At 47.1% G+C, this 27,381-nt stretch overlaps 1 protein-coding gene across 1 annotated transcript; it reads left to right on the plus strand.

Annotated features, from left to right (window-relative positions):
* The first annotated feature begins 2,149 nt into the window (after positions 1-2,149).
* LOC119377816 (low-density lipoprotein receptor-related protein 1) lies at positions 2,150-27,129 on the plus strand. Its single transcript, XM_049411651.1, has 2 exons — positions 2,150-3,267; positions 25,412-27,129. The coding sequence occupies exons 1-2, from the start codon at positions 2,343-2,345 to the stop codon at positions 26,878-26,880; spliced, it is 2,394 nt and encodes a 797-aa protein (XP_049267608.1). The 5' UTR covers positions 2,150-2,342; the 3' UTR covers positions 26,881-27,129.
* The last annotated feature ends 252 nt before the right edge of the window (positions 27,130-27,381 follow it).

The raw sequence follows: 27,381 nt of genomic DNA on the forward strand, positions 1-27,381 counted from the left end.
ATCTGCAATTTAAGTACTGCTCAGAAAATCTTCTGACATTGTGATGGATCCAACATGATACCTGGTAGAAAAATAATAGGGAAGCTGCGTTCAACTTTGCACTTTACTCTACTTATTTCTTTGATAAGATGCTTATCTTCGTGTATATTTCATGTTACCTTGAGTATTTCGCACCACTTCCAACTTGACTAATGACCTGTGATCATTCCTGTTGTTCACCAGTCACAACCACAATGTTTCCACAAATTTCAAAGGTCACCTCTGCAACTGAGTCTAGACCATTCTTCGTTGCGTTTTTCTCCCTTTATTACTTGAAAATTAAAGCATCGCGTGTCTGTTCACATCACGTGAGCTTGCCTGCAACACATTTACCTGGAGGAAAACATGATCAGGGATAGCTGAGCCAAACGGTAGATTTGTCTCACTGCTTTTACAAAATAATATGCTGTAGCACTGCAGCATATTATGACATTGATCTACTTATGCTCCATGGGTTCGTCTACATGAGCCAAAGGCTATGACTGTTAGGTGCACTTTCTGTGTACATATATGCAAAAGTATGTGTGTGTGTGTATGTGCAAAAGGGAGTGACACAACGCAGGGCAATAAAAAAAAAGTACAGGAAAGGGTGTTTTTCCTATACCCCTTGTTTTCTTCGGCTTGCGTTGCGTCATTATCTTTTGCACAGTATGCACCAACCATTCGAACAACTTGTTTTGTTATGATATATTTCAATGCGCGGGATTGTTTCGCTTCATGCTGCTAGTCATAATCTGTACAACTCGTATGTGTACACTTATTTACGCTGATGTAGCACTTTATATGCTTACCCTGCTTATGTGATTGTATTATGCTGTATTATGCGTTTTCGTATCCTATTTATATTGTACGCGTGCTCGATGTACGCATTCCTGTATTCAGGTTTTACCACAGCAGTATTTCGAATCTTTTTCGTTTTCTTTTGTTATTGTTACCGATATTATAGCCCAAATATTGCCTAAACGTGCAGCAATTTACGTTTCCTTCAATAAAATGTCATGTGAAGAAAGTTATATGCGCTTTTTGCTTCTCGAGCGAGCGCCGAAAGCGGCTGCTATGCAGCTGCGACGGCGCCGCTCGCCACCATTCGCCATGCTACCACAGAGGCTACAACGAAGCAGAAAAACAACTACACACATTACGTACGTACATCGGCAATAAAGAGAGAAGACAGTGCAGTAGCAATTAGTGCGCAAACGCTCGAACCGACGTCGCGGCCGCGGGGCCGGCGGCACCACGAGCGAGGAAGCGACCGCGAACGGGCGCGGCCATATTGGATTTTTTCCTTTCGGATTGGCTCGCCTCCAGCAGAAATCCAAAATCCAGTCAATCCCCGCCGCTCCCAGGAACCGCCACCGTCGCCGGAAGCGGAAAAACGTCCCCATTGGCCCTATGGGTATGTCACTCCACTGACCACGGCGAAGCCACTCTTCCCGCGGCGACGAACGTGGAACTTGAACGGCCTCGACTCCGGCTGGGAAGTCGCCACTCAGAGGATGACTCATACTTCCATGCGCTCGAGAAGCGAATATTCAAACGGTTGAAGAGTACGTATCTAACAGAGGACATCCAGCGCACGTTACACGCCCCTTACGCAACACCGATCGCGCGTATACTCTATCCGAAAGCTACCTGACACTCACTGGGGCAAGGTCTTTCCGAAAGCGGAAGTTTCCTTGCCGCTCATTGTGCAACAGAGTCTATGCTGTCAGCCGAGACGAGCCGGAGAATGCTTACAAGCTTCGAGCGACGGATGTGTTATGTTACGCGTCCTCTCGCCAGCGCCTTTCGGGGCGATAATTCTCGAGTGTGTAGGGTTGACGCTCGAGCGTGGCAGAGCGATTTCTCCTTCTCGTAAATCAGTTGTAGACGCGAGTTCCCTTTTAAAAACATCGCCCATCCTTCGCCCATATCGGTGAACAGCAACGACGAGTCAGCTCGTAACTCTTCGCAACTTCCTCGTTGCCCAGCTCCGGTACAACGTTAGCGAACGATATACGCATCCGGTTCTCACATCTGGGCCAATCGCGAGTCACCGATAACACTATAAGAGTTGACGCTACCTCCCCACATGCGATGCAAGAACGTTGAGAAAATACGGGCATCCAGACAGCGCTTCGGGTCCTAGAGCACAAGCCACATGAGCATGTGAAAGGTGTCCAGACCTCTCAATTGAGGTTTGCAACAACGTCATCGCTTCAGCACGTCCTCAGTATTTGGGAATTAGACCAGGGCCATCAAATTTATTTTGGTTCTCTCATTTATTTGAGCCCCAGCTGTAAGTTGCGAGGATTCGCATCGTCATGTCTGCCATTCCTGCTGCCCTACTGTCTGTGCTGGTCTTGGGCAACGCCATCGGAGGAACGGCGGCCTACAGCGTTCTAGTTTCGAGGTCATCGGAGAATTGCCTGACGAACGAGTTCAAGTGCGCCAGCGACGGGAACTGCATTCGAGTGGCTCGTCTGTGCGACGGAACTGATGACTGTGACGATGGTTCCGACGAAAGAGGCTGCCCGCAGGCCACTCGCACGTGCTCAGTGACGGAATTTCGGTGCCGAAGTGGCCAGTGCATTGCCGGGTGGCGTCGTTGCGACGGTGAGCCCGACTGCAACGACTTCTCGGACGAGGAGAGGATGACCTGCGGTGAGGGCGGTACCTGTCACCCGGACCAGTTCGCGTGCAAGAACCGCACAGGTACTTGCATTCCCGCCGAATGGCGATGCGACCGGGTTCGCGACTGCACCGACGGCTCGGACGAAGAGGGCTGCCCGAACGCGACCTGTTCGGAGGACAAGGAGTTCGCCTGTAGGAACGGTCGGTGCATCCTGAAGGGCTGGAGGTGCGACGGTGACGATGATTGCGGCGACGGATCGGACGAAGAGAACTGTCGGCGAGAGACGTGCTCGGCGTCCAAGTTCGGGTGCGGCAGCGGCGGGTGCGTTCCGAGTCGTCTACGCTGCGACGGACGTCGCGACTGCCGGGACGGGTCAGACGAAGACCCCAGTTCCTGCCGTGCCGGGTTGTGCCGCGACGACGAGTTTGCCTGTGGGCCTCTGTCGGCTAACGCTTGCGTTCCCTTGAAGTCCCGGTGCGACGGTAACGAAGACTGCCCCGACGGATCGGATGAAAAGGAGTGCGGTACCACGGACTGCGTCAGGTACGACGTCTTGTGTGGCGACGGCCAGTGCGTCAGGATTTGGTCGCGCTGCGACGTTCAGAATGTTTCGTGAAGCCAGTAGATCGAGCCTGTGGAAGGACCTGTTGTGTCCCCTCTGGAGGCATCTACGCTATCCTCCCGAACTCCAACTGTGATAATCCTGAGGACTGTGCCACAGTCTTCTGCGTTTTAGAAAGCACTGAAAATCTCATGCGGTGCTCTCAAGTTCCTAGTGCTAAACTACTTGCGTACAGGTGAATGCACTTACATTCTAGCGTTTTGTTTTTTCTTCATTCTTTTTGGTTCTGGAAGAAATGTCATACTTGTATAATGTATGCATAAGTATTCCCCTTGTTCTAGACACTTGCGAGTGACGATGTCATTACTTTTGTGTGCTCTTTATTCTTGCGTACTCTTCTTTGCATTGGTATTGCACTACCTTGCTCGTATAATGTTTGTATTTTTTCCACTCCTGTAATAACCCTCACGGAGGGTTGACAGTATTCTGTAAATAAAACAAATAAAATAATCGCTGCAGCTGATCTAGGACCAGGAAAGCGCTTGAAAGGTCATCATGGAAGCCTCCAGAGTCAAGCGTGAGGGGCAGCAGCCAGAATTTTTTTGTAGGGGGGAGGGCTTGAACGAACCTTTATGTATGTTCGTACGTGTGTTTGTACGTGTACGTGATGTGTACGCATGCAAAATCTAAAAATTCTGGGGGTGTTTGAACCCCCCAACACCATCATCCCCCCTTGCTACGCCAATGGCGATGGGCATTGTGGGTGCCACTGTCCGGTTCGAGCAAACTCTTGTCATTTTTGTCTCGTCGTCGACACTGCCCCTTCGAAGTCGTCCTATTTTTGTACAAGGGCATACGCGGAATATCGGCAGCGACGTTAACAGCTGTCACACAAGTATGCGAGTGAAACTGTGCTTCTAGTTTGCTACCTCAATAGTGGCATACCTGGTAAAGCATTGTCAACCTATTCACCGCACGTCCAGCGTTACTGTCGTACACTCTCAGTAAAAAAAAGAGCCACTTGACTCTTTTTTGGGTCCTCACTTGTCACGTATATGACTCTTTAAAGCCACACCTGAACTCTGTTTGGAGGTCATTATACTAGCTTCGCAGAGCCGTGGGACCCAAAAGAGTGTTAACGCGTCTCTTTAAAGAGACTTATATGCGTGGCAATTCACGCTTCACCGAAAAAAATACCATTTTTTTCTTAGAGTGCAACACAATCGGAATGTGCCGCCGATGACAGTACGTGCGCTCGAGGGATGCACATAATAATCAGCCAGCCCATCAAGTGACGAAAGGTGTATAAATAAATATTTATGATCAAGAAATATCGCTGCCTATGAATTTTTCTTCTGTTTCGTACACATCTGGTTCTTAAAAATGTCACTTTATTTCCCCAAAGTCCGCAGCTTCCTTATCGGGTGTCTTTCGGTCACGGCTTGTATTGGGTGATGTCACTTCATGCCATTTATGATATTGTTACGGGCCTTGCATTTTACAATTGCAGCTTAAAAAGTTTCGCTGTGACCTTACAAGGGTTTTCTTAGTTCTCTTATCAAAACCAACTTTGCGCTACAGTCGTCTTAACGTCGATTTCAGAATCACGATGAACTTGCCAAATTCTGAACTGGGTGATCCTGCAGAACTTTAAGGTAAAAAAAAAAAGTCACAGTTTCGCCGCAAGGGCGAAGCATGAATGTGATAGCAAGAAACTAATGCTATACGAAGTGAGCTCGCCAATGGATACTCTCATTTTGAACAGCGCTCCTGTTGCAAAGGCGGCCGAAGCAGCGAAGGAACTAGCGTGCTTCAAGTGTCGAGCTGTGACACTTGATAGTTTCGTCACGTCTGTTTGTTCGTTTAGCGGCGTCCCTTGAGCTCGAGGACTTTCGTACGCTCCGTAACATGAGCGCGGACACCACGGTTGAAAGCTTGAAACAACCCTCTTCCCCTCACCACCAGAAAACCCGCGCGAGCAGACAGCGGAAGGGCAAGGTTCTCCTGGCGCAAATATAAGAAGAAGCGAGCGAGCTCGCCGACGCTTTTAAATGCGCCAGTCGTGCTCCTAGCGCCAATCGCTGGTAATGAAGAAACGCTTATAAGCGCCGGCCGTCTCTGAGTCCGTCCAGCGTAAGGGTGTGTATAAACGCTCGCCGTTAGCTATGTGGCGCATCTCTCTGCGTTTCGTGCGTCATCGATTAGCGCCACTCGCTGCGGAGCGAGAGGTCCCTGGTTTCGATTCCGCGCGTCGGAAGCATTTTTCTGAATTATTTTTCTTTGGGGATTTTATATATATATACATATACATATACGGTGCATGACAGCGACGGCGACGGCAAAATTCAGCCGAGACTGTCCATATAATTGCTATCGCAATAAATAACTGTTCCGAAGTTAGCATGGTGCAACATGTCGCTAAGAGCAGATACGTGAGAACATCTAGTGCACGTTACTCACTAATCGCTATAATCGTGTCAATGAAACGTAGCAGAGGCTTAGCCATAAATTTATTTTCGGGAAGGGGCGGGGGATCAATTATTCGTTATGTAGCTTTGCGTGCGTGTTTGTATGTGTGCGTGTATATATACCCCCATAAGCAGGATTTAAAAACTTCGAAAAGAGACGGGGGGGGGGGTTGAACCCCCACCTCGGCAACGCGAATGACACTGAGAAATGGGGTTGCTCGCTTCTGATTTCCGTTCTTCGTGACTATATGTCTAGAAGTTATTTAGCTGGGTGTTCATTAGAAGAGCAAAATCTTGTGCATTTCTTTCTGCGTGATTTCTTCGTGTTGCTCGATGTCTTTCCGTTGAGTTCTTGTGGAAAAAATGTACAGAATCTAACTCAACTTACATAAAAGCACACCCACTGGAATTGTGTCTAGGTTACACCAAAATGACGTAGCGTGCTTGTAATACTTAAATCAGCTTACCACCGCTAGGTGCTGAACTGATCTAACTATTACAAGCAGCTCTAAGTTTGAGAATTATACAGAGGTGATTCCACGTTTAGATATGCAAACAGACATTGCACGTACCGGTCACACAGGTCACTGGATTACCTTGAAGTACCGCAACGGATATTGTAATGTTGGGACGATGCTAATACACAAGCCAAAAGAGTAGGTTGAATATTGACTTCTGTCGGGCGAACTTGTGCTCAGAATACGGAACTTTTATAGTTACAATTTCAGCAAGGAGCGTCAAAGTCTGATCAACGGAACAAACGACGCCGACACTGAAATTTCGGCGAAACGAGCTCTTTTTGTTTAATTGCCACATAGACTTGCCCTTAAGGCATTATATTTGTTGTGTATATTTGTATTAAATGTGCGCTGTTAGGCCGGTGTTGCGTATGAAGTGAAGAAGTGTCTTGTGGAATTTGTTGTCATGTATCCGTCGGTCATGACTGTTTGCGTCACTGCAGCGAAGGCCAGCTTGCAGGAGATGACGGGAGCGTTCCAACTGTAACCCTTGGTATGTCCATATAAGGTGGTATGCATCTGCTTACATCACCGGAACAGTTCTGTTCTGAAACGAGCTCTTTAACGCTATCGCGTTAAAACCCTGCTCACGCCTATATGTACAAGTTCTGTTGTATATTTCTCAATGTCATAGGCTGCTCTAGAGGTGAAATCTTCGATGAAGCATCACGTCAAAATGCCTTTGTTCACAGTCAGGCCGAGGGAAAATAAACCCTTGACGAGCGACGTCCACATATGTGGACGCGACTTGTTTTTGCAAGTTCTTTGGAGTAGTCGCCAAAAAAGAGCAATATACATTGCGCATAGGATGAATTAAACCCTCTGTATAGTCAGTGCCTCTTCACATAACCTCATTGTTTTGCGCATGACTGCAGCGTATCACTAGTTTTCGTGAAGGAGCTACAATGTCCGACAGATCGTTCGACGTGCCACGTTCCGGGACCAATGTCAAAAGTATTGCGCTTTGCTCGAATTGAGTACTACCAAAACGAATTCCGAATGCATTTTGAGCCTAATAACTGATTCTTTTTTATGAAAAAAATAAAACATGACTGACTGCACAGCAATGGGATATTTAACTACACGCTAATTACGATTAATTACTGCAATTACCATAACACATCTCATTTTCTTTCATGGATTATATTATCGAGTGTCTTGCAATTGTGTTAGATACAACCAAATTAACCCGACAAACAATTATACCAAGGAAAGCATAGGGAACATTTCTTGCTGACGGAAGGGTGATTTTTCGTCCACAGTAATTCATTTCAATTTACGTCATAAATACTACACTGCAGTTAAAGAGAACAATTAATGTCCACCATGCTTTCTTTGGCGTTATTGTCCATTGGATTCATTTGTTTATGCCTAGCATAGAAACGCACCTCTCGCAAAAAAAAAAAAAATCCCTCATTTCGTTGGAATTATGTTTGAATAATACACGTTTGCAGACGCTATATCGTAAGTCGCGCCCGGAGAGGATAAAAACGCTTCTCGAAAAATACCAACCGCCGCGTCATCTATGGGGGCGAATACGAGGAGAGGGCCAGAAAGTTGGGTCTTTCAAATACAGGTGGCGTTCAGCGCCCATCGCGTACTATCCTCTGTTCGGGTCACAGTGGTCTGGGTGGCACCTTCGAAACCGTAACTTTCCACCCCTTTTCGTTGAAGTTGCGAAACTCCTGAAGCATGCCTAGTGCCAGGCCCGTACCAAGGGGGAGTGAGAGGGGCTAGAAGCCTGCCCCCCCCCCCCCTCCTCCCGTAATTCTGATGTAGAGGGGTGTCTTACCGAAAATGAATAATGAAAATAGGTGTTTTTATTAAATAATCAAAGCCTTCAGCAAGTGCCCCCTCCCTCCCCCCCCCCCCAAAAAAAAAAAATCCTGGTGTACGGATTTGCCAAGTGCCCCTCGCTATGCCACCGCACTGCTACCAGAACGATTTTCCGAACAGCTATCTCATTGTAGCAATTATAAGAGGTGATCAGCTCGGATTTTTCGTCACGGTCGCAAACCAGCGCGATCAGGGATTATGTAGAGGAGGTCACCATAGGCGTGCGCAGGGTTCCCCATTAGGGGGAAGGGGGCGAAGGTTCATCGCAGCAGCCCCCCTACCCCTTCGGTCGAGACCAAAAGACGACAGCCTTCACAAATGATGATCTTCCAAAATTATAAAACGCGGAACTTCCGAGAACGAATTTTCTTTGCGGGTGAACAATCAGGTAAGGCGCACTTAAAGATGTGTTAAAATAACGCGAATTAACATTTAATTACGTGATCCTAACTAATAAACTTCTTAAGTTGTAACCGAAGAGCAGATATTGCGACTGAAGAATTAGAGGTTCAGTTCACATGGCACATCCACTGTGAACGGACTTCCAGGTCTGCGCCAGTTTCGAGATATTCATTAAGAAAGTTGAGGATGAAGATGCGGTGACTGACCAAGTCAAGGTCAAAAATTTACTATCTCTGGGTGCACTTACCCTTCGGCACAGCAGCGGGAAAGTATGCGAGGCCATGCAAGATTTCATCGAACAAAGAGATTTACACATTAACCACAGTTTCAAAGTTCCATAGTTAACCAAAATAAAATACAGCAAGATATTTTTCTATATTGATTTATTTCTTACTTGATGAGAATGAATTCCACTCACCTTTTTTAGTTATAATTCTCGCAAAATTAACTTGTAAAAAGCCTTTTTGTTATACAAAATAAGAAATTATTCTCATTAGTAGTTTTTAAATATATTTTCTAAGCTATCCTATTCTTGGTCAATCCCCCCTGAGTGGGTGTGAGCCAGCAGTATAGAATCTACATCTACAGCACAGAGACGTTTCGGGAGTCGTACGGGTTCCTTGATCACACTAAGCAGGCAAGAGCCGTAAGTCGCTTTTTATTCTAAAATATGGCGTAATGAACGGGTGTACCTGCCAGGTAGATCGCCATCTGTCCTGTTGATAGCGTCCTTCGTCGTCTGAATAAACGCCGGTTCCTGAAGTAGTGTTGTGGTCGAATTCTTTTCCTGGGCTATTATAGCGGCGTTATCATTAAGAAAGTGTGCGACGAAACACAAAAGCTACCCATGCGGGTGAGCGTACCACAAAACAGCGTTTTCTCACGAAAGTAACTGAAAGAATGGCGCATTCTTCTTACCGCATGTTTCATGGCGAATATCTCTGAATTCGCGCCATCCCCAGATTTCATTCCAAGCGGATATTCCTTAAAATCTCATCGACTGTAATTTGTCGCTCGCAAGGCGTACAGTAAGGCAATTAAATGCGTAAATAGCTAATCTGACTTGCGCCATGACCTGCCCTCGCAAACTCTTTCACAGGAAGTTCTTGATAAAAATATCTCGTGTGAGTCATCTTTCAATAAAAATGTCCTTACTGGATTGCAACCACTGAAAACTCATATTTGAAGGTGCGAGATCAAAACGCGCCAAGTAGAGCACCAATGATGCGCGATATTGGTGTTAAAAAGCTGACACCATGATCGAAAAAGCCAATTATACGCTAACGGACTTAGGAGTCGACTCACTCAGACTCACTCAGACTCGCATAGAACCATAAGTCTGAGTGAGTCCGAGTGAGTAACAATTTGGTGAGTCTGAGTCCGAGTGAGTCCGATTGAGGAAAATTTTCGTGAGTGAGTCCGAGTGAGCTCTAACGGCAAAATATATTTCGTGAGTGAGTCTGAGGAAGCTCCACATTTCTTGCCGACCTATGCTCCTGCAAAATAAATTTGTCTTCATGTAACTTCATTTTGCATTGTATTCTTGCATATGATCACTTTGCTGAAAGCACTACCCTGTTCGACGAGTCGTTCGACGGCCGCTTCCTGCGAGCCATGTGAAAAGTATAATTTTTTTAAACTCAAAATTCACATAACCAAAAATGAACTTGCACTATATTTCTAGCCTGAGATTTCATTCTATTTATGCCAAAACAGAGCATAAATGACTTCTGGATAAATAGATATTTAGTTACAGCTTAATTTGGATTTGTTACTAACACATAAGTTAACATATGACATTATTTTGTTGGAATAGACTATTGAGTGCCTTGAAATAACATTGTATCAATTTGACACATTTACAGACAGTTCTTTATAGGTGGCGTCTGAAAGGGTTAACAGCAGTTGCATCATCGTTCCACTAGTAGATATTGTATCTATATATTGTTTTGCATCATGCTTCCAAGACATATCAGGTCAGATCACTCAGGTAAGCTTGTTTCTTAGAGGTTCTTTTATCAAAGATGTTACATAAGGGTGGGATATATCATGCGGTAGAAAATTCAACGCAAAAACCAACGGAACTTTTTTTAAAATGAAAAGTTTGAATGCAAGTAGCGCATCGTAAACCACAAAAGCAAAATCAAATAAGAAGCAGACGTCTCTGTCGATACTATAGCGTGAGGCTTCTAAACCCAACTTATTGTGTACTGTACAAATACAGCGTTAAACGATGAATTTGCACAAGACCGGGTAAATAATTTGTCAGAACTGAAGAAACATCAGCAGCGAACATGTGGTGACTCTCTGCAGATACAACATGGTGAGGCAGGGCATTCCAACCTGACGTGGTTCGCGAGAAAAAACGGAACAGAGAACCAGTAGCGTAGCGACAAATTTTTTGCGGGGAGGGTGGCGGGGGGATTCCACCATACTTTATGTGTGTTCCTGCGTGCGTCTGTATGTGTCAGTGTATACATACAAATACAATATTGCAAAATGTCAGGGGGGGGGGGCTTCGAAACCCCCCGCCCCCCACCCTCTCTCCACGCAAGTGCAGAGAACGTAGTTGTGCCTGGGTGTGGTTTCAAAACTTGGAGCGGATGACCAGTGAGTTGTCATAATCACATTTAAGTGTACTAGTTCTTCTTCTGTTTTGCCTCCTCCCCTATGTAATGTCCTAACCGACCGTTAGGGTACTCGATAAATAAAAATGAAATAAATATGTTTGGACATGACACGGAATCGAACCCGCGGTACACTTCGACGCAAGTGCGAAAACGACGCATCCCGTCTCCCACACTATACGTGGCTGTATATAGACGGGTGGGTGTCTACGTCCTGACTCGTTCCCAACGTTACCGATGGAGTCATCCATCACGCACGTTTCACCCGGGGGTCGGGGAGAGGGACTTGCAGCGGGGGTCGTTCATCCGACGTGACCCCTCAGCCTGACCTCCGGCCTTGGGGACTACGCCCACGTCGACGAACGCTCAATAAAATGATAAACAAACGAGCATCCAATGACATAGTTACGTGCATCCAGGCGTGTCAAACTACATGCAAAGCTCGGGTGGGCCGAGAGTTATGTGCATACACCCGCCTGCGTCAACACCAGCGACGAGTTCGAGTAGCCTCTCTCCTCTCTTTCGGAAATTCCTTTCGCTTTTTTTTCCGCATGGATGAGCTCCGTCGGGACGCGAGTGCCGAAGTTTTTAATGCTTTCGTATGCGGTAAGGCACGGAGCCGACCAGGCTACTGATAGATGCTGGGGCCTGGGTCTGAGCTAGTTTGTACAGTAACATTTTAAAGGGCAGACAACCGCTCAGACCACGAATTGAGATAACCCCACTAATGAAAAGATTGTCTATTGTATTGCCTAAAACGAACCCCGGTTTTCTTATTAAACTCGGATTTATATGTTTATTTCTTCCCTCGAAATTAGGTTTGGCGCCTCAAGCGGCAAAAAAAAGTGAAGGTGACGAGCAAAAAGAAAAGAACACGGGCAATGAAAAGATTGACATACGAAGCGCTACTTCCAACTGACTTGATTACGTAATAATGTTGTCTGCGGTGGTCAAGGCTCGAACTTCTCCTTCAACCACACCAGGAATAAAAGTTTGGAAAGTGATGAGGAAAGAAAAAGTTGGAGGAGACCCTATTCCTTCACATAAAGACACACTAAAGAGAAAAATTAATATTCTCATATTAGTAAATTACTCTTTCAAAAATTTCAAAATCACCATGCTTGCCGCCAGAAGACGCTTCGTAAGCAAGCAAACGGGCAAAACACAAATGCGGATATCGACGCCACCTTGAAATTCCCGCGCCAAACGTCGGGACGTCATAGATTTTGACGGCATCTACTAGTTCCCGCGTAGTTTCTAGTTGGTCATTGAAGTACATTGAAGTCGGTCAATGAAGTACATTGTCCTCTGACGGGGCAGAAACTTAACATACCAAGTTTCAGAAAATTTTGTTCAGTCAATGTGGCCAAAACATAAAAAGTAGACTTTGAAATCCAAGACGTCACGCGCGAAGATCTCGGCGCCAAATTTAAAAATGAAACTTTGAGCTTGACTTCCTCCTTTATTAATAAACCTATGATGGTGAAATTGGAGACGTTACGGTTTTCAGAGTACAATTTATCAATCTAAATGTTTTCACTTTAGTGTCCCATTATTGCTTTCGTGCGGTAAGAAACGGTTTCGACCTGGCTACTAATATAGACACTAGGGCCTGAGCTAGTTGGTACGGTAAGATTTTAGGGCAGGCGAAGCGCAAAAAAAAAAAGCATCGACAGTGACATTCGAGGTGCTAGCTCCAACTAACTTTATGCGAAAGCAAGCCCATATAAGAGCATTCACCACTCACACTAACTGCGCATGCGCGAGAAGACGTGAGAAAATGGGCCCTATCTAGACGGCTGACCAGCTACGCAGCCATCACTTGCCGAAACGTCGGCAAAACCCAGGCATGTTGCGGAACAGAGATATCAAGCGCCACAACAAAAGCGCTCAGCGTAATAAGCGTTCTTAATGGACAAAGGATACTTTAATTTACATTTCATAAAGCCTGGAAGCAAGTTTGAAACCAGCTTCGCTGACAGCTTTGTTAATGCGCGTATAAGATGAGCGCCTTGTGGGCAGATTGAAAAGCACCTGCTTTTTAATCACGTGGCGGCGGACATCCTGTTTTGCGTACGCCGCGATATGCAGCGATTACGAAGCTACTCTGTGCATATACTCTTAGGCCGGTTGAGCGCTCAAGCACGTCTCAGGGCGTTTCAACGGGCGATATTAATTTGAAGAACACACTAAAATTGATTAGCTCATCAACAGGCCTAAATCTCAAAAGAAAGAAAAAGAGAAAGATTTTTTTTTGTGTGAAAGAACACTTCCTCGTCGTTTCGGGGGCCCCTTGCTCAAGTGTTTAATCATGAAAAAAAGATAGTGTTACCCACACAGTGGCCTCCACGATAAGCTCTAGCAGCACGCCGGAGGTGATCGCAGGGGAGGGGGGGCGCACCTCTATGTTATTAAAGGTTCCCTACGGCATCCATCTGAAGGTTCATTAACAATGCCTGCTGTGTTGATGATAATTGCAGCTAAGCCTTTGCAACGAAACATATTGAAAAGGACCGCTTGCGTCTGTGTCCGTGGACTTTAAGGTGTACATAAACCAAAGAGGTTTTAAAAAAAATGCTGGAGTGGAAGTGCTCGCAATTTCTTAGCAGCAAATGGGAAGCCAGTATTTGCCCATACTTTACATTAAAAATAAAGTCTTTTCATGTGACACCCGAAAAGGCAAAGTGCTTTTGTTCTGCTTACGTAAATGTTAGGCAGGGTCGTAGCCAGAAATTTTTTCCGGGGGAGGGGGGAGCGGGAGTCAAATGCCCTTTATGTATGTTCGTGCGTGTGTTTGTGCGTGTGTTGGTGTATAAATACACATGAAAAGTTGAAAAACTTCGCGGAGGTCTGAACTCCCCCCCCCCCCCCCTCCACCGGCAGCGCCGTCGATGCTCGGTTAATTATAAAGTAAGAGATCGCTGTTTTTGACGAAATTAACGCATACGGATTAGTACTGTTAACATGTTCTCTGATATATTTTGCCAAGACTGAGGCTACATGAGGAAGGCAGTAACACATAAAGGCTTGTTGAGAGGTGTTGGTCCGGCGCAATTAGCCGCCTCAAACTCATAGGGCGTGCGAGGGAACTGCTCCTTTGATTTCGCTGTACGTAACAAACGTTTTATCGTGCCCGTGGTAAAATGGCGGAGGTCTGGCTTCACTTTCGCGACATAACTTTCCTTCCAGCATTTTATTTTAAGTTCCTTGACATAAACACACTTTTCGACATGTCATACCAGGCTCTGTGATTAACCAGCTCTCGCCATTTCCGTGACGGAAGTGACGGAAATATTCCTATACAAGCTCATCCTATTAGCTAACCAAAGCACTCTTGCGTGTGTTTGAAAAATTTTGCAATATCACAGGCTATTAATATCAGTGACACTTCAAAATAACATTTTCTAACTAAACATACGTTTAGGAGAATCACTAAACAGACATCACTGACATGGGCATAAATCGACACGTGGAACGACTTGGAGGCAACACGTATAATTGATGTTTCACACATTTCCACGCATAGACAAATAATTTCTCACCGAAAGTTGCGTATGCATACGAACATTACATGGTCAAACAGAAAGCACAAATAGGGCGTAAATATATCCATTATGCGTACTGACACGGCATTTCTGCCGGTGCCAACCAGAACATCAGCCTACCAAAATGAGGCAGGCCGAAAGACAAGCTTCGTGCACCTGTCACAGGCCGACACAAAAGGGGCAGGACGATTGCCGAAAAAATTTCTCCTCACCGAGAAAGAAGGGCTCATCTGACAGAACACATAGAAGCTCAGAGTGCAGTCGCTCTAGGATCCGGAAGGGGGTGCGACGGCCTGCTGCAACCGTCTCGCAGCCTTTGCTTCAAAGACATAAGGCACCGGCGAAAACGACAAGGCGCGCGAAGCGGCCTCGAGAATAACGACCAGAGGAAAAGAAGAGGTTCACTCCGAGGCCGCGAAATCCCGCATGCACAGCCCTCCAAAAAATTTGAGCAATGATGCATTGCCTCAGAGCATGCTGGCTTGCTTCCTGAAGGGGGCAATTCGGACATGTCGCTGACTGGACCATTTTCCACCGCTCGAGGCGGTCCAGAGTGGGAAGCGTACGCCCCATCCCAGGCGCCACATGAAGTGCCGGAGGTGGCCAGGCAGAAAAGATGCCGTTAACACGCTCCACGACAAAAGACTAGTGCGAGCGCGGCGAGCCGTAGGAACCAGCGGGAGCAATCAATCAGCCATTGCGTTAACGATTGGGTTGTTGAGCACATCTACTTCTGGACAGGTCGACTGGACGTGGCCAAACAAACAGCTGTTACGTAAAATGCAGGGAGTGTTAATGCGCACCCCTGTTAAGATGCACACTAGGCATCAAATGTTGGAGTTGAGTAACCAGGAAGTAAAAGTTCGCAGGGTTTCTTGTGCATTCGCATAGACGACTCGATGGCGAAAGCCTTCTTTTTCACCTCACCCCATGTATTGATCTTGCCCCGGCCCCCTCCGGAAGCTGTCTGCACCTAACGTGGTTTTGCACTGCCTCCAGGATCGGAGGCATTGCAAGCTTTCTGCCCCTCACCTCGTTTTGCATTGCCTCCGTGATCTGCCCACCTTCGACGAAGCGACGATGTCATGTGAGGACGTCAGCATATGATGTCACGCTATGTGACATCACAAATTTTTTTTCTCTGGGGCGTCATGATGCCGTCACATGTGGTGCCATCACGTGATGATTATTCCCATCACTCGTGTTCATGCTGCCGACGGTCAATTTTCGTGTTTGATGAGACATCTAAGGAATAGCGGAAATCTTAAGGGCTTGTTTTTCTTTGTTATACACAATATTAATGAGCACTAACAGACAATAATGCCAAGGAAAGTATAGGGGACGTTATTAGTAGCGGATGTAATGTAAATGTGAAGAAAGAAAAGTGGACGAAAAGATTGCTTGCCGCGGGCAGGGACCGAACCTGCGACCTTCGAATAACGCGTCCGATGCTCTACCAACTGAGCCTTAGTGCTCATTAATATGAGACATCTAAGGCATTCGCATTAATAACTTGCGTCAGTATAACTTGTACAAATGTTAGACTCAAGGCTACGCAATGTGCAATCATACACTCTACGCTACCAAGCAACTAAACAACAAGAAGCACGTTCACTAAAGCATTGTACTTCTCGAGGAGGTTGGAAAATGGGGAGAGTAGCGCAAGGGCGTGGGGTCGACATTCAACAAGAAAGTATCAATTGCTTGTACGAAGACGGAGTGCAACGGCATCATCTCTCCTCTAACCACATTCTAACACCGTGCCTCTCTCTACAAACCGTTCAGAAATGTGATAGCCACACTTATTAATTTCGACGGTATTTTTGCTTCTTACTGTCATTCAATTAATTTTTATCCGCCTGTTGCCAGAGCGTTTTGAGCGACACGTGTGAGCTTTATCTGAGACATTGTCATATTCCAGCCGGAGAGGACTTAAGCATATCATTAGTTTATAAGTTTAGGCAAGCTCCGCGCTGAGAACAATTCAAGATACAAGGACCCTCAGATAGACATTTCAGATGCGTGTATAGCGCACGGATATGCGCTGGAGCCATCCGCTGATCCATGAGAAACTAGGTAATGAAATATAGGCGACTCAATCACTCTGTGATTCTAAATCACTCAGAGGCTGTGCTAATTTATGCTCTCATACTTTTGAACGTCTGGCAACGCTGTAACTACTTCTACGAAGGCACTTTTAACGCGATAGCGTTAGAGAGCTCGTGTCGCAGAAATTCCGTCGTCGGTGTCGGGACCGTTGGTCGCGTTGGTTGTGAGCGAAAAATCATCCGTGAGCGAAAAATCGAGAAAGGAAATGGACAACTATGTCCATCTAGCGGAAAACATATCAAGCCAATGCCGCCTTGGCCTTTCCAGAGGAGGCGTTGATCAAGCAAACAGCAAACGCTAGATAATGTGCTGCCATCTGTGAGGCATTGTGAGACTCTTTATGGCCTCCGAGATGGCAAGCGCGCGGCGTGCATCTTGGAGGCCATGCGACTCTTGGTTTAGATCAAAAACCTGTATGTACAGGCTGTTTCACACTTAGAGGAAATCTCGGAGCGCGTGGCATCGTGATGCGGCCAGCGCTGCAACCACGCGCAGTCAGCAGCTCGCGCGTGCGCAGATGTACAACTCTACAACCTTGAAGCGTCTGCGCACGCGCGAGCTGCTGCCGGCGCGCGATTGCAGCGCTAGTCGCATCGCGATGCCAGGCGCTCCGAGATTTCCCCTAAGTATGAAACAGCCTGTACCATTCTCGCGCGCGCGCGCGTGTGTGTCTGTGTGCGTGTGTGTGTAACAATACACATTAATAAGTATGCACTTAGTGGTTGAAGTGCGCACCAGGGGCCGGATTTCGCTATTGCGTTCAACTCTTAAAGGCGAAGCTTAAGGGTCCCCCCAATTTTTAACTTTTGTCTTATAACCTATTTTTATAGCGGAACTCTTAGGCTTTTCGTTATGCCGTTACGCGTTCGCATAAACTATCATCATCATGAATGGCCTCTACCTTTCCAGCGTGTGCAACACAATAACTCGACCTGCGCGAGCTCTCTTCGTCAACGTCTTCATATTCTGCTTCGCTCCCCGACCATGTGCGCAAGGCGCGCGCTCTCCCGCTGCGCCGATCTGTCCGGCGTGGGATGCAATAACTCGGGTGGGCGACAGAACGAGTGCAGAGAGAGAGAGAAAGAGAAAAACAGACATTCTTGACTAAAAAGGTTTTTTTGGCGAGGAGCGATTCGAAGCGGCGTTTCCCCGATCCGAAGACGAGCGTCGTAACCGCTCGGCTATCCAGGCACGCTAGCAGAGCATAGCATAGACTTTCATAGCATAGCATAGCATAGCAAGGAGTTGGGATGGAAGTGAGAGTGAGCAGGAGGGAAAGGAGGAGGGGAGACCGAGTACAAAGAGGGCAAGAAAGAAAGAGATAGAAGGAAAGAGAAATAGATAGAAAGAAAGGAAAGAAATAGAGAAAGAAAGACAAGGAGCAGAGAAAGGCACAGATTCAAAAAGAGATGGGGAAAAAATGAGGAAGCATAGTCATGTATAGTATAGTATAGTATTGTATATAGTATAGTATAGTATAGTATAGTATAGTGTAGTATAGTATAGTATAGTACAGTAAAGTATAGTATAGTTTAGTATAGTATAGCAAGGGGTGGGAAAGAGACAGGTGAGAGGGCAAAGGCCTTGCCAAGGCAGGACCAGCTAGGTGCCCACCAGCTCTGCTGAGACCCAACCTTGAGCAAGTAGTGCAAGCTGGGCTAATTTTTTTTATCAAAGAACCATCGACCACCTTTTTCATCTCTAGAAACCTTATCACAAGCTTCTCGTAAGCCAACGCACGACACTTTAGTGTGCAATAACCTAAAAAAAAATTGGGGGATCCTTCAGCTTCGCCTTTAAGAGTTGAACGCCGATAGCGAAATCCGGCCCCTAGTGCGCACTTCAACCACTAAGTGCATACTTATTAATGTGTATTGTTACACACACATGCACACAGACACGCGCGCGCGATGTATTATAGTAATGGTACAGCTTTTCGATCTAAAGCACTTCCCTGTGCAAGAGTCGAGACATATTTCTCACAATGTCTCACAGATGGCAGCACATTATCTAGCGTTTGCTGTTTGCTTGATCAACGCCTCCTCTAGAAAGCAGGCGTTGGCTTGATATGTTTTCCGCTAGATGGACATAGTTGTTCATTTTTAGAGCTGTTTGAACGTCGTTGTGTGTTTTTAGCGGCGATGGCTGCACTATCTCGGCCTTTTTCGTCGCGCAAAAAACGTAGTTTGATGGCCTCGCCAATGCGCCTACAAATCGCCGAATGGGCTCATTTTCATCGTGACACCTGCCGAACAAAATGCCGAACAAAGACTCCTTCCACTACATGACATTTGTGTAGTGTTTTTCTCCGAAGCAGCTGCAAGCAACATCGTGGCTTTGTGGTAGGACATCTGCTTGCCACGCAAACGGCCCGGGTTCGGTCCTCAATGGGACCGAAGATTTTTATTGTTTATTTTATTTGCATCTTTCTCGATTTTTCGTTCACGGACGATTTTTCGCTCACAAGCGTCGGTAACGACACCGTAACCGACACCGGAATTTCTGCGACACGACCTCTCTAACGCTATCGCTTTAAAAATCAGTAAAAGCTCCACAGAAAAAATGAAACCTAGTACAGCTGCGTTTTACCTCTGCAAGGGAACTGTACCAGCCGAAGCCCACTCGAAGCTTACGTTAATGCTAACCTTATGAAGAAATGACTAGTTTGTGTCTATCAAGTATTATCTCTGGCTGAGCACTGAAATCAGGATCGCAGAGAAAACTTGCCAGGACGTCTAGGTTTTCAAAACTAGAACCAGCAACCGAAAGATATATCTGTGCAGCGGACTTGCCTTTCTTAAACACGAAAGAGCTTTTGACGTCACGAAAATGTGCGAACGAAATCGGCTGGAGCATTTATGCGGAGTTATCTTGGTCTGGACAGCCGATAACTATGCCGCTGTAGACTTTGGTTGTCCTTGAACAAGGGTACTTACTGACCAAGCAATGTTGGAGAACTTTCGTAAGATCTCTTAATGATGAAAGAGAACAGCGAAAAAAAAACGTAGACATGGGGAACGGAATTTAGAACAAGGTACGAGTGCTGACGAACAGCTCAATTTATTAACAGAAGAAAAGATTACATATACGCACCTTTTTGTTATCTACATATCTATACACCTTTCTCGGGTTATCTTCGCTGTTGCGGCGTTTGCATGAATGAAAAAAAAGCCGGCAGATCCCACGCATTGTGGGAATCGATGTAATGCGAAGCAGCCAGCAAAGAGCTGCATACATCGTCTTGTATGTCATCGAGGAAAATGCGTGTCATGGTTTTCATGTTAACTCCTATTATTTATGTTCGTCACACAGTAACGTCGAGCAATACCAATTTCGAGGTAGAGCAAGCTAGCGAAGCCGCCGCCAGCGCCCCATGAGCGTGGCACGTAAGTCATGCTGTACATGACATGCGAGTCATGATTGTCATGTTAACTCGTGTTTTTATGTTCGTCACACAGTCACGTCACAAGATACCAATTTTGGTGTATATAAATCTAGCGAAACCGCCGCCAGCGCCCCATGAGCGTGGCACGTAAGTCATGCTGTACATGACATGCGTGTCATGATTTTCATGTTAACTTGTGTTATTTCTGTTCGTTACACAGTCACGTCGCGTAATACCAATTTCGGGGTAGATCAAGCTAGCGAAGCCACCGCCAGCGCCCCATGAGCGTGGCACGTAAGTCATGCTGTACATGACATGCGAGTCATGATTGTCATGTTAACTCGTGTTTTTATGTTCGTCACACAGTCACGCCACAAGATACCAATTTTGGTGTATATAAATCTAGCGAAACCGCCGCCAGCGCCCCATGAGCGTGGCACGTAAGTCATGCTGTACATGACATGCGTGTCATGATTTTCATGTTAACTCGTGTTATTTGTGTTCGTTACACAGTAACGTCACGCAATACCAATTTCGGGGTAGATCAAGCTATCGAACCCGCCGCCAGCGCCCCATGAGCGTGGCACGTAAGTCATGCTGTACATGACATGCGTGTCATGATTTTCATGTTAACTCGTGTTATTTATGTTCGTTACACAGTCACGTCACAAGATACCAATTTTGGTGTATATAAATCTAGCGAAACGGCCGCCAGCGCCTCATGAGCGTGCCACGTAAGTCATGCTGTACATGACATGCGTGTCATGATTTTCATGTTAACTCGTATTATTTGTGTTCGTTACACAGTAACGTCACGCAATACCAATTTCGGGGTAGATCAAGCTAGCGAAACCGCCGCCAGCGCCTCATGAGCGTGCCACGTAAGTCATGCTGTACATGACATGCGTGTCATGATTTTCATGTTATCTCGTGTTATTTATGTTCGTTACACGGTCACGTCGCAGGATACCAATTTTGGTGTATATAAACTAGCGAAACGGCCGCCAGCGCACCATGAGCGTAGCATGTAAATCATGCTGTACATGATATGCGTGTCATGATTTTCATGTTATGACTTGTCATTTATGTTCGTCATACAGTCATGTTACACCATACCAATTTTGGTGCACATTCGATGAACCAAGCGACCAGGAGAGCATAAAGTCGTAGGCGGCTAGATAGATAGATAGATAGATAGATAGATACGCTCAAAGTCGCAGAAGTTCGCTAAGAAATGCTTCGCATTTTAAAAAAAAGAATTGAAAAGCGGTGTTGGTCTTATAAAGTAATAATAATATATGGTTATGAGGGACGCCGTAGTGGAGGGCTCCGAAAACTTCGCCCACCTGAGTTGTGCACCTACATCTAACGGGCCTCATACATTTTCGCCCCCATCGAAAATGCAGCCGCCGTGGCCGGGAATCGATCCCACGACCTTCGCGTCAATAGTCGAGCGCCATAACCGCTAGACCACCGTGGCGGGGCGGTCTTACAAAGTGTACGGCGAAAGAGCCACACGGGATGGCTTTCACATTCCAGTCGTCTTAGGCGAATGCAGAATGAACCCTGTGAAAATTCACAATTCAGGGATTTAGCTGCTTAGCATTGGGTTTTTTTTTTTTTGCTTTGTTTTTTTTTTAAGGCGAACACGTTAGATGGCTCATCAAACGCGAAAAGTGACCGTGGTCGTCAACAAGAATGGTGCGTGCTAAAAAATCATCATCACGTGATGACGTGAACATATGACGTTATCATGGCGTCACATATCCCCAGAATTCGTGACGTCATCACATCACCTCGTCGCTTTGTCAAAGGTGGGCCGATCACGGAGGCAATGCAAAAGCAGGTGAAGTGCAGAAACCTTGCAACGCCTCCAATCCTGGAGGCAGGGCAAAACCACGTTCGGTGCAGAAAGCTACCGGGGGGGGGGGGGGGGGGGGGGAGGATCGATACATCGACGGCGAAGAAAAAAGATGATGGCTTTCGCCTTCGAGTCGTCTTAGGCGAATGCATGTGGCACTTTGTGAGTTCTTTAACTTAATTTTTTATGCAACTACTGGCAGAGCGTTTTTCATAAAAGCGAATGCATAAAGGACACTGCGAGTTTTGCCCAATTCAGTGATTAAAATGTGTACCGTTTTTTTTTCTTTTCGTTCGCGAACACCGCATGACCTGCATGCATGCATCTGAGAATGAGTTCGCGGTTGCATTCCGGATATACTCCGTCGGGTTAGCGAGGGCGCTGCGTGCGCTTGAACTCGGCCCCGAACTAGCTAACAGATAAACGGCAAGGCAGCACCGTTAAAACCACTTTCGTATTCCTTGCACGTGCGCATCGGCAGAAGAGATTCGCTGAATAACGTTACCCCGTTGCGCAATAAATAAGTAGCAGAGCAAGGGAGAGTCGTGGTCGGCAACGGGGGAATAGAGAAACCGGAAAAAGGCTCGGGCCGTGCGTGCGAGACGTGGTGCATCACCAGACAAAAACAAAAAAAAATCGAAAACAAAAACGCAAATCTTATAAACGTCCCAAAATGGCAAGGCAAAGAAGCGCGTACGGTATACGAAGAAGAAACGTGACTGGCAACGAACTTCATCCCTTGCTGCCTCTATTAAATGTACTTCCACGTCCTCAGAGATCCTCGACATAGCGGATGTTGGATCATTGATTATTGCCTGGCCGCGCTGCCGACAGGCATAATAGTCGCGTGCCTATAGCCATCCGCTGTGGAGTGGTTTCACTGAGTCTATCTTTCGAAGAGTCCTCCCGCTTAGTGCAAATCGAACTCAGGACGAATTATCCATATACAAAAGCAGAAACCTGGGCGCGTTGGTTCGGATTCATCATTACCGGAGAGCGCTTGTGTTGTGTTCTTCCCTGCGTCTCCGTCTTGAGTGCGCGATCTTCGGCAATAATGTATCGATGTGCGCAGTGCAGTATCATATGATTACAGCAGGGCGTCGTCGTCATTGGTTGACAGCATGCAGACAGGGATGCGATTAAATTGAGATGGTTAGATTTTTAAACACTCACAGGGTCCCTTATGCATTCGCCTCACACGACTCGCAGGCGAAAGCCATCTATGTTTATCCTCAGTCAATGTATTGATCCTGCCCCGCCACCCTCCGAAAGCTTTCTGCACCTAACGTGGTTTTGCACTGCCTCCGCGACCGGCCCACTTTTGAGCGATGTACGATGTCATGTGATGACGTTATCATTTGACGTGGGGTCACGTGAGGTGACAGTAACGTCATGTTGACGTCATTATGACAGACAGACAGACAGACAGACAGACAGACAGACAGACAGACAGACAGACAGACAGACAGACAGACAGACAGACAGATAGATAGATAGATAGATAGATAGATGATAGATAGATAGATAGATAGATAGATAGATAGATAGATAGATAGATAGATAGATAGATAGATAGATAGATATATGATAGATAGATAGATAGATAGATAGATAGATAGATAGATAGATAGATAGAATAGATAGATAGATAGATAGATAGATAGATAGATAGATAGATAGATAGATAGATAGATAGATAGATAGATAGATAGATAGATAGATAGATAGCCACTGTCCTTGAAATGAAAGTCTCTTTCGTTTTCTGGTTTACTTGCGTAGTCTACACAACGACGGATTACTTGTGCATACGCAGAGAAAGGCAACCGTTCGTGGCGCGAAACCTCGCACCCAGCGCTACCTCCCTCCGTTTTTCACATACACTGTGTACGTGGAGCTTCCAAAGCACGTACCTCTACGACACGAACGTTTACAACATCGAGTACACCGGAAGCGTTATTCTATATTCCCGCCATCAACAGGTTACCTCACCAGGTGCAAGACGAGAACATCCGAAAGCTGTTTACCGCCTTCCGAGGGCAATTAGGTTACTCCTCCTCTCCCGATGCGTTGCTAGTAACGCGCAGAGCTGCAGAGTGCTGGCCATGCATGTTTTATTATGAGAAGCTTTATTTGGCTAGGAAAAAGGAAAACCCGGTCTCCAATGTACGCAACCATCATTCTCATGAACGGCAATGTACCACAAATATTTGTTAAGCCCCACTACTCACCGCTAGTCCACTAAAAATGAAAAAGGGAGCACACGGACGGCAAACACCAATTAACATTTCTGGACGGACGTAGCCAATAACGTCACACGGACCCTGATGTATTTGTCTAAGAAGATTCAAAGTCGAAAGCAATTTCTTCTTCTCAGTTGTTTCTATTGATAACCTCCCCCCCCCCCCCCCCCCGAAAGCTTTCTGCGCCCAACGTGATTTCGCACTGCCTCGATGATCGGAAGCATTGGAAGCCTACTGCGCCTCACGTGTTTTTACAGTGCGTCCGCGATCTGCCCACCTATGACCAAGCGACAATGTGCTGTAATTAGATCATAATGTGAGGTCGCTTTATGTGGCGTCACAGTGACGTCACGATTAAGTCATCATGGCGACACAAATTTTGGCAGCCTGTGACGTCACGATGACCTCTGTGTGACGTTATCACACGATGGTTTTTTTTTTTCATCCCTCGTCTTTCGCCGACGGTATCTGTTCGCGTTTGATGATGCATCTAAATGTTTCGCCTTAATAATTGAGACAGACAAAAATGAACCATCGGGATTAATCCAGTGATAAACACCGAGGCCGAATGTTTCAGCTTCGCATGTACGGATGTGCTTGGGCGGCAATTTTTGCCTGCTCGCTCGCTCGCTCGCTCGCTCGTTGCACGTTCGAACCTGATATCTGCTAACTGCAGTATGACGGGCCGGAAGAGGCAAGCGAGGAGGTGTCGGCTTGAAACTCGAGCTTCAGTCTAAACACTGTACACGTACGCGTCTAGGAGAGGTCCGTGACTTCACGTGGCTCGAACCAGAGTTCCATGCTTTGCTCAATTCTCGCTCTTCACTGAGGCGGATAGAGATTTTGTTTACTCGTTTGTTTTTATCGTTTGTTTCGTCGGGCCCACCAATCAGGCGTCGCTTTACATTCCATGTAGTGACGCATGCCGTGTACGGCCTGAGCGCCTATAGGCTGGCTCAACGCGACGAGCTATACGACTTATATTCCCTCAACGGCTGGTGCTAAAAGGGCTTCACAGTTCAACCTGCGCAGGCGATAGGTTTCCATACTCTATACGTTCTGTCAAGGTGTTCTAAGTATTCTAAAGCGCTGTGCATACACATGGCACTCTGACGATAATATAGCGTCATTGAAGACTTCCTTTTTCAAGTTCAACTTGATCCAGTTGTTTGATTCGAAAGCAGTGACGTAAGAGAAAATTGCAGCAGACATGAACATCGACTCATTGGCCGCGCGATCAACGTACTCAGTATCTCTCCTCTTCTGCACCATCCTTCTTGGGACCGCCGACCAACTCGTCATCGTGGAAGATACGACCAGTCTTCCTTGCTCGGCGAACAACTTCAAGTGCGCCGGAGCTGACGTGTGCGTCCCAATCTCGCTGCTTTGCGATGGTAAAGCGGACTGCTCCGACGGCTCGGACGAAGATAACTGCGTGGCAAGACGAAACTGCTCAGCGATCGAATTCCGGTGCACGAGCGGCGGCCAGTGCGTCTCGAGCTGGAGGCGATGCGACGGCCATTACGACTGCGCCGACCAGTCGGACGAGGCCTCCTGCGCAGCAGAGACGTGCCACCCCGATCAGTTTCAGTGCAAGAACCACACCGGAGCGTGCATACCCTCCGGGTGGGTGTGCGACGGAGTCGAAGACTGCGCCGATGGCTCTGACGAAGATGAGTGCCAGTACACCTCCTCCTGCTCCGATGACGTCATGTTCCGGTGCGGCAACGGCCTCTGTGTCTCTAAGGGGTGGAGGTGCGACGGGGTCCGAGACTGCGCCGATGGCTCTGACGAAGATGAGTGCCAGTACACCTCCTACTGCTCCGATGACGACTCGTTCCTGTGCGGCGACGGCCACTGTGTCCCTAAGGGGTGGAGGTGCGACGGAGAAGTCGACTGCGACGACCGCTCGGACGAGACCAACTGTCCACGTGGGACATGCTCTTCGAAGAAGTTCGAGTGCGAAACCGGTCAGTGCATACGGAGAGAGTTGCTCTGCAACGGTCACCCCGACTGCCTAGACGGATCTGACGAAGACGCGTCCACCGTATGCGCCCCCGCGTCGTGTCCAGTCGGTGAGTTCCAGTGCGGTCCCGTTCGCAGTCGTTGCGTACCCGAGGAGTACCGGTGCGACGGTTACCCGCAATGCGCCGACGGGTCGGACGAAAAGGACTGCCCTGGCTTGACCTGGAACGTAACGGACTTTTTCTGCGAGAACGACCAGCGGGTTCCGCTGTTGGTACGCTGCGACGGAAACTTCGACTGCGACGACGGGTCCGACGAAAGCGTCCAAGTATGTTACATGATGCAGACGTGCCCTGGCAACAAGTCTCGGTGCGATTCGCCCGAAGGTTCCTGCGTTCCGCTCGACGTCGTGTGCGACGGTTACGAAGACTGCGTCGGAGGATCGGACGAGAGAAACTGCGAAGGTGTCACGTGTTCGTTCCAAGGTGAGTTCACGTGCAAGAGCGGTCAGTGCGTGCCGAAGACGTCGGTGTGTGACGGTTACCTGGACTGCGAGGACGGGTCCGACGAACACCGCACCATCTGCGCGCTGAAGTGCGCTGAGGGCGAGTTCTCTTGCAAGAACCCCCGCGGAACTTGCGTTCCTAGCGAGTACCGCTGCGACGGCGGCATGGACTGCGAAGACGAGTCAGACGAAATAGGATGTTGAGGCGGAGGACTCTGTATGGTCTGAAACACACTTTTCTAGAGCTGTTAGTCGTCTGCTTCAGACGCCGCTTTTCGTTTGCAAAAACACGCAGAGACCAACGCCGCAATCATACCAAGCATTCATACCGCGTGCTGGGTTCTTGTGCTACAATTCAAGCATGAACAGAAACTTGTAGCTAATTCGAAGTACACAGCTGCGGACGGCGCCAGCGTCCACAGCCACGCGCTCGACCTCACTAAGCAAGTGTGATTCAGACCGTGTTGTACCTGCCGCACTTTTTTAATGCATTAGCATTAGAAAGGGTACAATGAAGAAGTCCACGTTAAAGATGCTTAAGTTTGTCGGAATCATGCGATGGGGAGCTCACCGTATCCACTCGCAATTATGCAACGACCTCATACTGTGAGCTAAGTGCTGGCTAATGTAAGCCAGTGTTGGCTACCGAGGTACTTAAAGGCAGTTATGAGTAAATAAAGCTTGTGCTGACACGTGTACCGCCTT

This window comes from Rhipicephalus sanguineus, unplaced genomic scaffold, assembly GCF_013339695.2.
Source record: "Rhipicephalus sanguineus isolate Rsan-2018 unplaced genomic scaffold, BIME_Rsan_1.4 Seq568, whole genome shotgun sequence".
Lineage (NCBI taxonomy): Eukaryota > Metazoa > Arthropoda > Arachnida > Ixodida > Ixodidae > Rhipicephalus > Rhipicephalus sanguineus.

Coding starts and splice junctions, on each gene's coding strand:
- LOC119377816 (XM_049411651.1), top strand. CDS start 2,343: ATGTCTGCCATTCCTGCTGCCCTACTGTCTGTGCTGGTCTTGGGCAAC. Junction 3,268..25,411: donor CGACGTTCAGAATGTTTCGT/GAAGCCAGTAGA, acceptor AGAAAATTGCAG/CAGACATGAACATCGACTCA.